Source organism: Lepidochelys kempii, chromosome 8 (assembly GCF_965140285.1).
Source record: "Lepidochelys kempii isolate rLepKem1 chromosome 8, rLepKem1.hap1, whole genome shotgun sequence".
In the NCBI taxonomy this organism is placed as follows: domain Eukaryota; kingdom Metazoa; phylum Chordata; order Testudines; family Cheloniidae; genus Lepidochelys; species Lepidochelys kempii.
In genome coordinates this window covers 106,884,051-106,901,200 of record NC_136387.1, presented here as the reverse complement: position 1 = coordinate 106,901,200, position 17,150 = coordinate 106,884,051, and the positions used below count along the sequence as shown (strand labels likewise).

The 17,150-nt window shown below is 42.4% G+C and overlaps 1 protein-coding gene across 3 annotated transcripts in view; it reads left to right on the top strand.

The window, feature by feature from the left end:
- The window catches only part of ST3GAL3 (ST3 beta-galactoside alpha-2,3-sialyltransferase 3), a 358,610-nt gene that overhangs the window by 105,826 nt on the left and 235,634 nt on the right, over positions 1 to 17,150 (top strand). For all 3 annotated transcript variants that reach the window (XM_078854144.1, XM_078854143.1, XM_078854145.1), the window contains one exon: positions 8,928 to 8,970. In XM_078854144.1, coding sequence (XP_078710270.1) covers positions 8,928 to 8,970 — 43 coding nt within the window. The remainder of the gene's footprint in view (positions 1 to 8,927; positions 8,971 to 17,150) is intronic.

The window sequence follows — 17,150 nt, the reverse complement described above, 5'->3', positions numbered from 1 at the left end:
GGAACAATCACAGAACCAGACAGAGATTATACAGATAAACAATAGCAAAGTGGGAACTACAATGACAAGACAACACAGAAGTGAGGATTTCACATCCCAGCTATTGATAAGTGAGTTCTTGCCAGACAGGATGCTATCAAACTAAGTTTCCTTTTACATTTTCTAGGCACTTCCCTTTCTCTGGAGGTGATAGGATTACAATCCTGTCCTGATAGTGCCTAACAGCCCAATAGCACCTTATTTCAATGTGACTAGTTTGGAATGTGAGGATGTGACTGTTCGCTTCCCAGTTTATGGCTGCCTCTGCTGCTTAGCCAAAGGCCTGAGCCTAAGCACAGGGCCACAAACTGTCACAGTAAGAGAAGGCCCTTACACCTGCAGACAGTGATTTCTTTCTTTTATACCTCTAGAACTAGCCAAGCGATAAGAATACACCTAAATTCTTAGAGTATAGGCCTTTACAGACAGGCCTGAATATCTATATCCTAACACTGCTGTAAAACACAAATTTGAAAACTTGTATTTAGTTTAATCCTTCATGTCCTGGGACCGTCTGTTTGGGTGGTCTGTTCACAGTTTACAGACATTAGACTAAGCGCTTCCCACTCACAGACCAGCAGCTGGATTACTGTACGATGCTTGGGAGAAAGGTCCATATTTGTGCCAGCATTTAACTTGGCACAGGATTTGCATCATTTATAGAGATTGCTATGCTTGGCTGTACTTCTGTTTGTATAGTCCCTATTATACTTTTATTATTAAATTGTTGACAGCTATTAGGTTCTGATTCAACTCTGGTCTTCCCTACAGTATATAAACGTGTTTTATTTCTGACCTGAGGCGATCTCATGTTCTTCTGGGGTTGGAGGAAATTTATTTCCCATGTTCATTCAATTCTGGGCTTCCCCACACTACTCTGCCGTCCTTGGTCAGCTGTGGACTATAATTTCCTAGCATGAGTGAGAATGCAGTCACCAGATCTGTTCAGTTACATCTACCTCTCAGCATACTGCTTCTTTAGTATATTTCCCCTGTGGCTGAGAGGGGAAACCCTTTTCCAGATTCTCTCTCATACTGTTCTGCCAGTGAACCCACAGTAAGAATCTTTTTATTTGTTTGTTTATTTTAATATCTTCTTTTTTGGCATGTTATCATCCATTACAACAGGAGTAATGTATGAAATACAGCCACAGTGCCTTGGAATTAGTGGGAAATCCTGTTGTCTACACCAGAGTAGCATGAGAGACTATAGACTATGCAAATAAGCTATTACCAGCAGGAGAGTGGGGTGGGGGGAGAGAGAACCTTTTGAAGTGATAAACTCCCATTTTTTCATGGTCTGTGTGTATAAAACATCCTCACTGCATTTTCCATTTTATGCATCCGATGAAGTGAGCTGTAGCTCACGAAAGCTTATGCTCAAATAAATTGGTTAGTCTCTAAGGTGCCACAAGTCCTCCTTTTCTTTTTGCGAATACAGACCAACACGGCTGCTACTCTGAAACCTATGCAAATAGAGAAATCTGAGGGGCATCGCTCTCCGAGGGCAATACTGAGTTAGGATCAGGATGTGTTTTCCACACAAAAAGATGATGGTGAGGGCTGTCTAAAGAGAAGGACCTGGTTCATCTTTTCATCTTAAAAATGCACAAAGACACTGTAGTGGTAGGTGTAGGATAAGATTCTAGATAGAGCTTCGGGACTGTTAAGGCTACAAAGTACGCTCTATAGTACTTTGAGAATGGCTCTCCTGTTTTACCACCGGAGTATATAATGTGCAGTGACTGGAGACTTGATTTTGTATTAAAAATATGCTAAGCATAATTTAAAATAAGAATACTGCATGGACTTGGGCAATGTCTACACTGCACTGCAGTGTGGGCTGTGGGGGTGCGAGTTGCACAGCACAGCAGTGTGTTGCACTCCAGCTTCCGTGTATAGACACGGCTGATGCAAACTAAAAGGTGCCTGGTGCGTGTCTCCACGCAGGCCAGTCAGAGTGTGTCACTCTGGTGTGCTGTGCAGTTCACACCCCACACTGCAGCACAGCGTCGACAAGCCCTAAGACTGCCTAGGCGCTCAGATTTCCAAACCTGCTGTCACATACTGCTTTAGTGCCCCCGTTGTGGTTGATTCCAGTAGTATGTATGTTAATTATAAAGCCTCTGCATCCACGCAGCAAAGGGCTTGCTTGTACAATTGCACAGTATCATAAAGGCAGGTTAAAAACGAAGCAAAGTAAAATAAAAATCACCTTAAAATTAAAAGTGGATGAATATCTATGTACTGTGTAGACATAGAGAATCATTGTGTTCTTGTTTGTTCAGTGGAGCCTGAACAAAGAAGTCTTGTGGTACTGGAGTCTTGCGCTGAACAGTAAGGGTTGACTCTGACTGTGTTTGAATGAAGTTTGTACCTCAGAAAGGCCTATAAAATGAACTTCTGTAGCAGAACAGACAGCACCAAGTTTCTGACATCAAAGAGCTATCACAGGTGCTTATCTCTGAGTGCCTCATAATCTTTTAATGTATTTTAGCCTCACACCACCCCTGGGAATTAAGGCAGTGGTGTTGTCCTTGTTTTTCAGATAGGGAACTGAGGCAAAGCAAAGCAAAGTGACTTGCCCAAGGTCACGCAGGGAATCTATGGCAAAGCGGGGACTTCAACTCAGGAGACTCAGCCCTAGGCTGGTGCCCCAACTGTTGGACCATCCTTCCTCACTGTTAGTAAAGGTTAGGTCTATAAATAGCCATTGGTAGAAACAGAGGAATTCCCAGAGGCCCATCTAGTCTAGTATCCTGTCTCTGACAATGGCCAGTTCCAGATGCTTCTGCAGGGTGTTTACATCTTCCTCTGTAGGAGGTTGTGAAATAAGCTGCCCCCCACAGTAGGCCTCAACCTGATCTCCAGTAATTAGAGATTGGCTTAAGACCTGAAACACGAGGTTTAATATCCCTGCCAATCTTTATCCTTAATTGTAACAACTCTGGATATTTTTGTTATCCATACAATTCCTTTTGAGTCTTAAATTCTTGGCTTCTGTGTGGCAATGAGTTCCACAATTTAATTACATATTGTATGAAAAAGAATTTCCTTTTTTCAGTTTTGAATTTGCCACCTTTTAATTTGATTGACTATTTCATTGTTCTTGTATTATGGCCCTGGGAGGACAGAAGTTTCTGATCTATCTTCTCTGGATCATTGATTACTTTATACACTTTTATTATTCATAGATTCATAGTTTAAGACCAAAGGAAGGGACAGTAAGATCATCTTGTCTGACCTCTTGTGTATCACAGGCCATTAATTTTCACCCACTTATCTCTGTATTGAGCCCAATAACTTGTGTTTGACTAAAGCACATCTTCCAGAAAGGCAGCCCGTCTTGATTTGATCATGTCCCATCTTATTTGTCTTCTCTCTCAGGGTAAGCAATCACACTCTCTTCAATCTTTCTTCATATGAGCCTTTCCTGTGCCCTGGATCATTCTCCTTGTTTTTCTCTCAACTCCTTTTACTTGAATCTTTTTGAGATGGGGTGACCAGTTCTGCACACAGTATCCAGGTGCGGCTGCACCACTGATTTATAAAAAGGCATTAGAATACTCTCACTGGTCACTATCATATTCCCGATTTTTCCTAACATTGTGTTTGTTTTTTTGACCCCAGCTCCATGTTTGAACAGAGGTTTTCATTGAGCTGTCTGCAGTCACTCACTGGTCCCTTTCTTGGGTTGATTCAATTAATTTAGAACTCTGTAAGGTGTCTGAGTAGTTTAATTGTTTTCCCTGCTGATGTGTGTTACTTTGCATTTATTGAATTAAATTTCATTTGCGGTCATGTTACCCATTCATCTAGCTTGTTTATCTGTCTCTGAAGTCCCTCACAATCCTCTCTGGTCTTGAGTAACCTAAAAGACTGTGTGCTGTCTGCATATTTTACGCCTGGGGGAATTTTGTGCTACTGTGCATACATAATTAATTAGATGCACGTATTTTTATTTTTTTGCACAGAAAAAAAAGCTTTGCCTAAATGTTGCTGCAGTTCTGCCTTTTGCGCACCAGAAGGTGCTGTGGCAATAGAACAAAGCAGCAGCTCCCGGCCAGTGAGGGACTAGAAAGAGCCTGCCTTCTTTGCAGCACCTGTCAGGCCAGGCCAGGAGACAGAGGCTATGGGGAGACAGACAGCATGAGGTGCAGGGTCGGGGCAGCCATTTGGGCTAATTGGGGAGGACAGGCTGGGGCAGGGGCTGAATGGGAGTGGAGGTGCAGGGCCACATGGTGATGGGTGAGGGTGTGCAGGGCTACATAGGTTTGTGGGAGTGGCTGGGTGGGGGCACAGAGACAAATGGGGATGGGGGAGTGGGTGTCTGAGCGGGGGTGGAGGGACACATGTGGACGGGGGTTCAGGGACACCTGAGGATGGGGTAGATGTGCCTGACTGAATGGGAGAGGCTAGGGGTCAGCCAGGGTCTGAATCAATCCCTCCCTGCCCCCCCCCCCAAAAAAAAACAAAAAAACCCCTGTTCCTTACTTTTCCCACTCATACCCAACAACCCTCCAAGTTCCCACCCAGGCTCCTTCCCAGCAATTTACTTCCCCCTCCCTCAACTCCTCCATTACCCAACTCTCCCAAGCCTTTGCACTGCTTCTGAGTGGTGCGGGAAATACAGTTCTGTATTGTAATTTAAATGAATTATCACTCAGAGTGCTGTATTAATATACCTAGTAAAGAATCTAACTGTCAAAAAACATTTCCTGAATCTCTTTTTGTTGTCTGTATTGTTACAGACATACTTGCTTTATTTTGCAATAAATGACCAAAAATAATTGAAACTGGTGTGATTGTTATTTTGACAAATAAAATACGCAGACTTTTGCAATATTATGTGCAGAATTTTTTAATTTTTTGGTGCAGAATTCCCTCAGAAGTAATATTTTACTATCTCTCTACTCATTCCCTCCTTTCCCGATAGTAGATATTAAACATCACAGAACCTAGTTATGGAACCATAAGACCCCTGCTGTTAGCCTTTTGCAACAATTAAAATGACCTTTTAATTCTAGTCTTTGCTCTCTGTCTTCTAGACAGTTTTTTGTACATGAGAATAATTTGCTTCCCACCTCATGACATTTTAGCTTGTGTAGTAGACTTTTGTCAAAGGTGTTTGGAAGTCTAAGTAAATGGTACACATCAGGTTGTTCGGTCATCTAATCCAGTCCCTTGCACTCAAGGTAGGACTAAGTATTATCTAGACCATCCCTGAGAGGTGTTTGTCCAACCTGTTCCTAAAAGCCTCCAGTGATGGAGATTCCACAACTTCCCTAAGCAATTTATTCCAGTGCTTAACCACCGTGACAGGAAGTTTTTCCTAAGGTCCAACCTAAACCGCCCTTACTGAAATTTAAGCCCATTGCTTGTTGTCCTGTCCTCAGAGGTTAAGGAGAACAATTTACCGCCCTCCTCCTTGTAACAATCTTTGATGTACTTGAAAACTGTCATCATGTCCCCTCCCAGTCTTCTCTTCTCCATACTACACAAACCCATTTTTTCCAATCTTCCCTCATAGGTCGTGTTTTCTAGATCTTTAATCACTTTTTAGAGTAACAGCCGTGTTAGTCTGTATTCGCAAAAAGAAAAGGAGTACTTTTGGCACCTTAGAGACTAACCAATTTATTTGAGCATGAGCTTTCGTGAGCTACAGCTAAAGCTCATGCTCAAATAAATTGGTTAGTCTCTAAGGTGCCACAAGTACTCCTTTTCTTTTTAATCACTTTTGTTGCTCTTCTCTGGACTTCCTCCAACTGGTCCACATCTTTCTTGAAATGTGGCGCCCAGAACTGGACACAATAATCCAGTTGAGGCCTTATCCGCGTGGAGTCGAGTGGAAGAATTTCCTGTGTTGCCCAATCTATAAAAAGGGGAGTAAGGACACTATAATTGTCCTTTTCCAGTCGTCTGGAATCTCTCCCATCTTCTGTGAGTTTTCAAAGATAATCGCTAATGGCTCAGAGATCTCTTCAGTCAGTTCCTTGAGTATTCTAGGATGTATTTCCTCAGGCCCTGCTGTCCTGAAGACATCTAACTTGTTTACGTACTTTTAAACTGGTTTTCCCCTATTTAGCCTCAGATACTACCTCATTGTCACTGGCATTCACTATGTTAGATATTTGATCACTACTAACCTTACTGGTGAAAACTGAAACAAAAAAGGCATTTAGCAGTCCTGCCATTTCCACATTTTCTGTTATTGTTTTCTCCCTCCCACACTGAGTAATGGGCCTATTCTGTCCTTGGTCTTCCTCTTGCTTCTAATGTATTTGTAGCATGTTTTCTTGTTACCCTTTATGTCTCTCGCTAGTTTAATTTCGTTTTGTGCCTTGGCCTTTCCAGTTTTGTCCCTACATGCTCCTGTAGTTTTTTTTATTCATTCTTTGTAATTTGACCTAGTTTTCACTTTTTGTAGAACTCTTTTTTTGTGTTTTTGAGTTTCAGATAATTGAATATCACCTGGTTAAAATCCGGTGGTTTCTTGCCACACTTCCTGTCTTTCCTATGCAGTGGGATAGTTTGCGCTTGTGCCCTTAATGTCTCTTTGAAAAACTGCCAACTCTCTCAAACTCTTTTTCCCCTTAGATTTGCTTCCCATGCGATCTTACCTACCAATTTTCTGAGTTTGTTAAAATCTGCCTTCTTGAAATCCATTATCTTTATTCTGCTGTTTTCCCTCCTACCATTCCTTAGAGTCATGAACGCTATCATTTCACTTTCACTCAAATTCTCAACCAGTTCCTCACTATTTGTCAAAATCAAATCTAGGACAGCCTCTCCCCTGTTTGCATTCTCTATCTTCTGAAATAAAAAATGGTCCCCAATTCCAAGAACTTGTTGGATAACGTGTGCCCTACTGTATTATTTTCCCAACAGATAAGTCCCCCATCACCACTAATTCCTTTGCTTTGTATGATTTTGTTAGTTGTTTTAAAATAGTCTCATCCACCTCTTCTTCCTGGTTTGGTAGTGTATAGTTGGCACCCTGAATGACTTATCTCCTAGATAGAAAGAAAAGAAATAATAATGATTGCAGGGGTTGGGGGGAGCACACAGCACCTGGTATAGAGAGGACAATGGGGGATCCTGATATTGTGGGGGTGTTTGTGGAGGACATACAGAGACTGACCTGGGGAAATGGGGGACACCAAACTCCTGGCAGGGGAAGAATGGGGGACCTGGGTACAGGGAAAATTTGGGACTTGGAGGGAAAAGGGAGAATGGGGGGCGCACAGATCCTAACATGGGGGGAATGGTTGCAGTGGTATGGGGGAGACACAGAGCCTCAGCAAGGGGTAAGGAGATTGCAAGAGTCCCTGAAGTAGAGGGGGAATGGAGGAATGCAAGGAGCCTCTGCTCCATGCGGTAAACTCAGCCTACAAGTGCTGTGAAGTGTGCAACCCATTGTGAGCTTGGATCTTAATTCTTCTCATTTACCAACGGTGAAATCCTGGTCACATTGAAGTCAATGGAAAAACCTCCACTGACTTTGGTGGGGCCAAGACTTCATCCCAGAATCATAGAATCCTAGAATATCAGGGTTGGAAGGGACCTCAGGAGGTCATCTAGTCCCACCCCCTGCTCAAAGCAGGACCAATCCCCAATTAAATCATCCCAGCCAGGCCTTTGTCAAGCCTGACCTTAAAAACTTCTCAGGAAGGAGATTCCACCACCTCCCTAGGTAACGCCCAGGTACGTAGTTAAGCTGTCTCCTTCTGGCTGTAGAGAGTGTGGATGACCCGTGAGCTCATAAGCAATGTTTACCCCAGGGCTTCCCAAATCATTTTTGAATGAAGACTAACTCTTAGCAGTGAGGCTATCTTGTAGGCCACCTCTTCTCACCACCCTCGAGTTACTCAGCTTCACAATAACATGGGCTATTTTTTGCTTCTTTCCCCTGGTATGTGCAAGAGGAGCATTTTCATTCTTTTTCTTTAATATGTCCTGATTGTTAAACTCTTTGGAGCAGGGATCATGTTTTTGTTGTATATTTGTACAGCACCTAGTTCAGTGAAGCCTGGCTGAGACTGCACGTATGGGGGTCCCTAGGCACTCCCACAATACAAATAATACGTTCTACTAATAAGCAAAAATCAAGTCTCTTGGGATGTATCACCTGGATTCTCAGAGAAATCATTATTTTACTACAACTTTTTAATTGATTTACAAGATCACAAGGTATTTATAGTTGTTAAAATAAGTGTTTGCATTTAATTCTACACATGAATCATAGAAACAGATTTTCCCATGGGAATGTTTCTGTAGCTGTTCCCTGTTGTTCCTGAGAGGCACAAATTCTGACGCGCTCATCCCCAGATTCTCATTGCAGGGTTCCAGAGCTCCCCACTTCTCTCAGATGCAGTTCCTGCATTATCAGCTGTACCCAGAGTGTAACTATGCCCCTCTTAGCAACCCTAGTCAGGAGAACACTTGTTTAATCACAAGGCTGGAGGCTTGGGGTGGTCTTAGACAGTCAAGAGAAATTGGAAAGCTCTACTGGTTCCCGGAGTGAGGAAGACATTTACATGGGTGAGTTAGTAACAAGACTAGCCCCACGCCAATCAGGAAAGCATTATATGCCTTCCTATTCACTGTCTTGCATGGTGCTGCTTCTTCAGGCTCTTTCTGCAAAGATCTCAACTCGTTCTAATGACTTTGGAATTAATGAACCTGGAGATTCAGTGGTATTATTTTGAGGGAGTATGTTTAATTAATGTTACTCTATGATGTGTATAGGTTGACTATGCTGTACATTCAGCTGTCGTTGCCAATCAGAAATAGTTGTGCCATTCAGTGAGGAGCTGCTGTCCTGTTTTGTGATGGGAGAAGTGACTAGCTGCTGTTGTTTCATGAAGTCTCCTGCTTTTGTCTTTCAGAATATGACAAACTGGGCTTTCTTCTGAAGCTGGACTCAAAACTGTGAGTAGAACAATGGGACTGCAACTTTCCTTTTCCTTTTATGTTATGGTTTCCATTGCAGTCAACAAAAATTCTGGGTTACTCGCGTAGTGTGCGGATTGGTTGAGAGGACAGTGCCCTGCCAGATGGGAGAGCTGGAGTTTAGGAGCAGACTGAAGGTTCCTGCTCTCTGGGTGTCACTGCTGCATGCCTAGCCAGGCTGGCAGAGGCTTTGGTTCACTCCCTTGCAATTCTTGGTGGCTAATCAAGAGAATAGTAACATCAGCCTTAAACTATGGCTGTCTTTCTGCCCTAGGAGCCGTAGATTCTGAGCCTTCAAAATGAGGAGAAGTTAATTAAGCCTGTGGAACCATGGAAAATAGTAAGCTCTAATGTAACTCAGAGGTTGGAAACTGATTCCTTCACATCTGGGCCATTCACATATGACCCCAGAATCTTGTTGACAAATTGGAGATGGTGCAAAGAAGGGCCACAAAAATTATTTGGGGGCTGGAAACAATGCCTAAAAGCAAGAAACTTAAGGAACTTAATCCGTTTAGCTTATCAAAAAGAAAATCAAGAGGTGACTTCAGTAAAGTGTATAAATACCCTCACAGGGAGATACCAGGTACTAACTGGCTCTTTAACATAGCAGAGAAAGGCATAACAAGAATTGGTGTCTGGAAGTTAAAGCCAGACAAATTGAAATTAGAAATAAGGCACAAATTTTATCTATGAGGGTGATTAACCATTAGAATAAACAACCAAGTGAAGTGGTGGATTCTCCATCTCTTGAAGTCTTCAAATCAAAACAGGCTGCCTTCTAGGAAGATGCTTTAGCTAAACACAAGTTATTGGCCTCAGTACAGGAGTAATGGGTTGAAATTCTCTGGCCTGGTTTATCCAGAAGGTCTGACTAGGTGATCTAATGGTGCCTTCTGGCCTTAAAATCTGTGAAGCTGAGTTGTGTTTAGTGGCTGCTGTTGGTAGTAGATCAATTTGCCATGCCGTAGATGGGGCAAAAGTTACGAAGGTTGGTAGGTCTGATTGTGACATCAGATGGAATAGCCGTATACCAGTCAAATTTAGGCCAAATTTCCTGACTAATGGTGAACAACAACTCTGTAGTCTGATGTCAGTGACTGTCTAATCATTTCAAAAGAGGGTGTTAGTTGGCCTCCTCCTCCTATCTGTGCTAGGTGAAAAGGCATTGAAACAATCTACTGGTTGGAATGCCTTAAATTTGCATTACCTGTGCAATGGCTCAGGTCCACACAACAGCTGTCCTGGGTGTTTTGTAAGGATTGGTTTTATTGATTGATTGCAACATTTCATTGAAGTCTTAGCTCAGGGCTGGCTGAAATGCTGCAGTCTACCCAGGATCTCCCCATTGTGAATGGGAAGCCCCATAAAAGCCTTTATCTCATCCACTGCAAATATTGTATGGTGCACAGTGAATAAAAAGGTCTCTGTGTAGAAGCCATTCTCTTTCACTGTACATTTGGTATGCAAAGTACCATCATCTCTCTTTTTTCTGGCTTAAAGCGTAGTAACAAAGTAGTGAAAGATACTATGCATGTATCTGAGATAGTAGAAATAATTGTGTATTAGTTAATGTATACATTCCCCAAAAAACTGCATTAAAAGAATGTTAAGGTTGGAGGTCCAACTCCATCCTACACATGGGAAACTAAGGCACAGAGATTAAGGGAAAAATTGTTAACTAGTTATGGGTGCCCAATTTGAGAAGCCTTGGGCCTGATATTTCAAAGTACTTAGCATTTTATAGCACTTCCTATGTTTAGAGCAGAGGTGCCATTTACTTCAGTTACAGCTGTGAGTGTTTGGCACTTCTGCAAACCAGATCCCAGGTGTCTTAAATTGGGTACTCAGAAAATGAAGCTTATAACTTGGTCAAATTTGGGTAAGTTTTCTCGGGGATGGTAAAAGGTACATCTGCCAAATTTCAAGTTTCTACAGTAACTCACCACTTAACGTCCTCTCGCTTAATGTTGTTTCACTCTTACGTCCCTGCTCAATTACAGAACATGCTCCATTTAAAGCTGTGCAGTGCTTCACTATAACGTCGTTTGGCTGCCTGCTTTGTCCACAGCTGGCAGCTCCCCTATGCCCCCTCTGACAGCACCTCCCGCCTGCCGGCAGATCCCGCGTATCAGTGCCTTCCCCCTGCTCGCCCTGCCTCCTGCTCGCTGCAATCAGCTGACTTGGGGCATTCAGGAGGGAGTGGGGAGGAGCGAGGACTTGGCTCACAGGCTCCCCCTCCCTCCCCTGCCTCCCAAACACCGCAAACCAGCTGATTGCCGCAGGCAGGAGGCAGGGGAGAGAGGGGGTAGGCTGCACGCCGAGTCCTTGCTCCTCCCCGCACCCTCCTGAATGCTGCAAGCCAGCTGATTGCCGCGGGTAGGAGGCAGGGGAGGGAGGGGGGAGGAGCGAGGACGCGGTGTGTGGAGTAAAGGGGGAGGGGTGGAGTGGGTGGGCCGAGGGTTGAGCCCCCCAGCCCCTGGTGCTTGCAGAGTAGGGGAAGTTGCCGCTGCTGTTGCGCAATGTGCTTCTCCTAGCCTACTGCACCTTCAGCCTCCTTGCCTGCCTCCTTGTCCCCAGTGCCTGTGGGCTGTGCCCGTGTGGGGTAAGGCGGGGGCACCTTCCAACTGTTGTACTGGACTGTACGGCAAAAAAGAATTTCCCTGGAATCTAACCCCCCCATTTACATTCATTCTGATGGGGAAATTGGATTCGCTTAACGTCGTTTCACTTAAAGTCGCATTTTTCAGGAACAGAATGACAACGTTCAGTGAGGAATTACTGGACTTCAAAGCATGGAGACGGCAGGGCTCCTCAGTTAAACGTCTAAGATTTTTTTTTAAACATGGACAAAATAATGTATTTTCCCCTCATGTTGTTCTCAGAAATGACTGAAGTGTTTTGATCTAACTTTCCAAAAATATTCACCCTTTGTCTGTCGTGTCTGTTTAGATGGTAAGCTCTTTGGAACAGGGACTGTTTGTTGTTCTGTGCTGTGCCTAGCACAATGAGACCCTGATCTTGGTTGGGGTCTCTGGGTGATAAAATAATAGGGTTACCAGATAGCAACTGTGGAAAAAACGGGACAGGGGGAGGGAGGTAATAGGCGCCTATATAAGAAAAAGTCCCCAAAAATGGGACTGTCCCTTTAAAAACAGGACATCTGGTCACCCTATAAAATAATAATATATTTTCTCTACTGATTTCTTAAATAAAATATTTATATAGCATCATAAATGTCCATGTTTGGTGCCCATCATGTAAGTTAGTAAAACACTCCAGAAAAGCTTGCAGACTGAGGCCTGACATGAAGAAAACAAATACTGTGAAATTAGATTATGGTTCTGGGGCAGGAAGTGCTGCATGGTTAAGATCATGTGGTTGTTTACGGTAGTTACCATTAGTGGATTTGGTATTGTGCTCTCCTTGTATTTTGAATACATGCTATGAACTCAGTGAAAGGTAAAGCTTAAAAGCTAGGCTGTCTGATAAGTTTTCTACAGAACTTAATAATGAAGATAGGGTACTCTGGTGGGGGCAGTTGGTGTTGGTGGACACCTGGGCTCAAGGCCTGATAGATAATGTGATCTGTGTTGAAGACCCTGTTGACAGAAATGGCTTTATTACATGGCTGCGCTGTAGATGTGGTTGGTATTCTGAAGACCCTGTTGACAGAAATGGCTTTATTACATGGCTGCGCTGTAGATGTGGTTGGTATTCTGCCACTCGTGTGTAATTTTATAATATTGCCTTAACTATTGACAGCATGTGAAAACCTTGTGTGACCTGGTGAAACACTTGGGGCAACAGAACTCAGTTTCTCCTGATTCCCCTACTCTTTCAGTAGTTCCATGTCTGTCTTTTGTCATTAGTTGGTGACATTTAAGGTATTTGTGAAGGGCTAACCTCCCTTGTGAAGGTAGCCCTGCAGTAAGGCGTAAATGCCTTGGTTCACAGTTTAAACCAAATTATATACAGGAAGTTATTTAGCTGGTATAAATATAGGGTGGTATTTCACATTTGGCAGTTTAATTTTACCCTTGTTGCTATCTCTGCCTCTTTTACACTGCACATGCCCAGTCCTGGTTATTCAGATTGATTTATAGTGTAGTTGTTATAATTACAGCTATATAACAATTCTTTTGCTTTTGGAATTCTCCTGTGTTTATGGGAGTTGCACGGATACCAGATTTGTTTTTCCCCCTTTGTAGGAATATCTGGAATTGCTTTGAATTCTGTTTTCCTTTAAAATCTTGTTTCTGATGCATACCTCCCTGAAATATTTAGCAAGGCTGGCCTTGCAGGGGGAATCTGACTTGGAAGTGGAATGCAGATCTTTATAATACTGTGCTGTTTGTCTTTTAAAGGGACATCTGGAAAATAGTTCTCTTTGCACAGACTGTTTCAGGCCAAAAACTTCGTCATTAGTGAAGAAAAATCACGCATCCTGCGGAACCCTCCTCTCAGCTGGGAGGAAAGCTTTGCAATATATATGTAAGAGGGAAAGACTCCTGGTTCTCTTCTGGCCTGTATTGGCTAAATATTACATAGACTCATTATTCTGTGGAAGTGCTTTTCATTTTTTTTAAAGGTTGGGTTTGTTAATGACCTGCAAGTGGCAGGAGAGAGGGGGGCGAGTGGCAAGGTGGACAAATTTGCAAACAACACACGGGTTCTGAATACCTTCGTGGATGCTCAGGGAAAGAGGTCTGTTAAATTACTCAGTGAGTTGTTTACTTTTATTTATTTACATTTGTACCTATCATATATGCAGTTGCAGACATTATAATCTCAAACCAAAAAATATGCATAGTGCATGAAACAAATTGGACTCCTAGAAGACCTTCCGATGCATCTGATGAAGTGAGCTGTAGCTCACGAAAGCTTACGCTCAAATAAATTGGTTAGTCTCTAAGGTGCCACAAGTACTCCTTTTCTTTTTGCGAATACAGACTAACACGGCTGCTACTCTGAAACCTTCCGATTCTAAGAATACTTTGATTTGTCTAGCTTCAACTTCCGGCCATTGGATCATGTTGTTAGACCTTTCTCTGCTAGATTGAGGAGCCCGTTATCAAATATTTGTGCCCCATGAAGGCACTTACAGACTGCAATCAAGTCACCCCTTAACGTTTTCTTTAAGCTAAATAGATTGAGCTCTTTGAGTCTATCACAATAAGGCATATTTCTAATCCTTTAATCATTCTCATGGCTCTTCTCTGAACCCTCTCCAATTTATCAACATCCTTCTTGAATTGTGGACACTGGAACTGGACACACTATTCTAGCAGTGATTGCAACAGTGCCAAATACAGAGGTAAAATACTCTCTACTCCTACTCGAGATTCCCCTGTTTATGCATGGCAGGATCGCATTAGCTCTTCTGGCCACAGCATCACATTGGGAGCTCCTGTTCAGCTGATTGTCCACCAGGACCCTCAGATCTTTTTCAGAGTCCCAGCTTCCCAGGGTAGAGTCCCCATTGTGTAAGTATGGCCTATGTGCTTTGTTCCTAGATGTATACATTTGCATGGAACCATATTCAAACTCATATTGTTTGCTTGTCCCAGCTTACCAAGCAATCCAGATCGCTCTGTGTTGGTGACCTGTGATCTTCATTATTTATTACTCCCCTAATTTTTGTGTCATCTGCAAGATTTTCAGTTTTGGAACAAGTTGATAAACTAAACAGTAATAAATCATCGGGACCAGATGGTATTCACCCAAGAGTTGTGAAGGAACTCATATATGAAATTGCAGCATTACTAACGGTTGTATGTAACATGTTGCTTAAATCAGGCGTTGTACCAGATGACTGGAGTGTAGCTAACGTAATGCCAATTTTTTATTAGGTTTCAGAAGTGATCCTGGCAATTGTAGAAGCCTAACTACAGTACCAGGCAAACTGGTTAAAACTATAGTAAAGAACAGAATCATCAGACAGCTAGATGAATACAGTATGTTGGGGAAGAGTCAACATGTTTTTTGTAAAGGGAAATCGTATGGAGCAATCACCATTCTATTGGAATTCTTTGAGGGTATCAGCAAGTGTGTGGACAAAGGTGATGCAGTGGATATAGTGTACTTGGACTTTCAGAAAGTCTTTGGCAAGGTCCCTCACCAAAGGCTCTAAAGCAAACTATGCAGTCATGGGATAAGAGGGAAGGTCCTGTCATGGACCAGTAATTAGTTAAAACATAAGAAACAAAGGGTAGGAATAAATGGTCAGTTTTCACAATGGAGAGAGGTAAATAGCGGGTCTCCCAAGAATCTGTACTAGGACCTGCTGTTCATCATATTCATATATAATCTGGAAAGAGGGTGAATTGTGAGGTGGCAAAATTTGCAGTCTCTAAAAAGTTACTCAAGAAAGTTAAGTCCAAAGCAGACTGCAAAGAGTTACAAAGGGACCTGGCAAAACTGGGTGATGGGTCAACAAAATGGCAGATGCATTTCAATGTTGATAAATGCAAAGTAATGCACATTGGAAAACATAATTCCATTTAGACATACAAAATGAGGAGGGGTCTAAATTAGCTGTTACCACTCAAGAAGGAGATCATGGAATAACTGTGGACAGTTCTCTGAAAACATCCACTCAATATGCAGCGATAGTGGAAAAAGCTAAGAGTGTTAGGAACCATTAGGAAAAGGATAGATGACAAGACAGAAAATATGATGACGCCACTATATCAATCCATGGTTCGCCCCCACCTGGAATACTGCATGCGGTTCTGGTCACCCACCCCATCTCAAAAAACATATAATTGGAAAAGCTATAGAGAGAGGCAACAAAAACGATCAGGGGTATGGAACAGCTTCTATGAGGAGAGGTTAAAAAGACGAACTGTTCAATTTAGAAAAACGATGATTAAGGGGGGATATGATAGAGGTCTATAAAATCATGAATGTGGTGGAGAAAGTGAATAGAGAAGTGTTATGTACTCCGTCACATAAAACAAGGACTAGGGGTCACCTGATTAAATTAATAGATGGCAGGTTTAAAACCAGCATAAGTAAGTACTTTTTCATACAATTTACAGTCAACCTGTGGAACTCATTGCCAGGGGATGTTCTGAAGGCCAAAAGTATAACTGGGTTAAAAAAAGAATTAGGTAAATCGTGGAGGATAGGTTCATCAATCACTGTTAGCCAAGATGGTCAGGGATGCAACTGCATGCACAGGGCGTCCCTGTACCTCTAAATGTGAGAAGCTGGGGCTGGATGAGTTGAAATTGCGCTTTCTATTTGTTTATTCTGAAGTACCTGGCATAGGATAGGCCATGGTCAAAAGACAGGCTACTGGGCCAAATGGACTGGATGTGGAAAAATTGGACTATATACTTGTATATAGTTTGGGCTTACATTAGCCTTTTGGGTGCTTATTTAAATAAAATGAGGGATGTTCTTTAAATCTTCTGGGCTCAGTGGCTTGACACTCTGTGGTACTGAGTAGTTGGCTTAGTTGTCTCACAATTTTATTTTATAGTGAAGATGTGGGAGAAGTTACAGAGATGTTCGAGTATTCAGTGTAATCACAAACCTGATCTCATAAGAAATAAAATGTGAAGAAATTGAGGTCTTTGTCAAAAATAAACGGAGAGCCAAAAAAACGAACTTTCACCCTCCAAATTCAAATGAAACTTGATCCAGACTGTGAGAGAGCCATAAAAATGGAGGGAGCCTGTGCTAGGAATACAGACAGATTGGATTTCTGCTGTTTGTTTAAATTTCTTCCCTTCAGAACTTTAATAACAGAGCTGAAGCAAACCCCTTTCTCTTCACTTTGTTTCTGGGGTGTGAGGTAGATTTGAAAGTGTATGTGTGTGTGTCTCTACGTGGTGCTTTGCCATCAAAAACTAGGTGGTAAACTTGTGGAATTCTAGACTTCCCTGGTACTTGTTGCTGAGAGATTTGTCCCTCCCTATCTCTACATTGATTTTTATCTTTTTCACCATAGACTCATAGAAATTAGACATATCAATTTTTTTCCAGTCTGCCAGGATAGGAATATTCTCTGTTGTGTATTTCTCATTATTTCCACAAGCCAATTTTTAACTGTCCAAGGTAATGGAGCTTCCATCGTTCCCCTTGGGAAACTATTCTACGGCATAATGCATCTCTTTGTTTGCATCACACAGAGAGGATATACACACTTG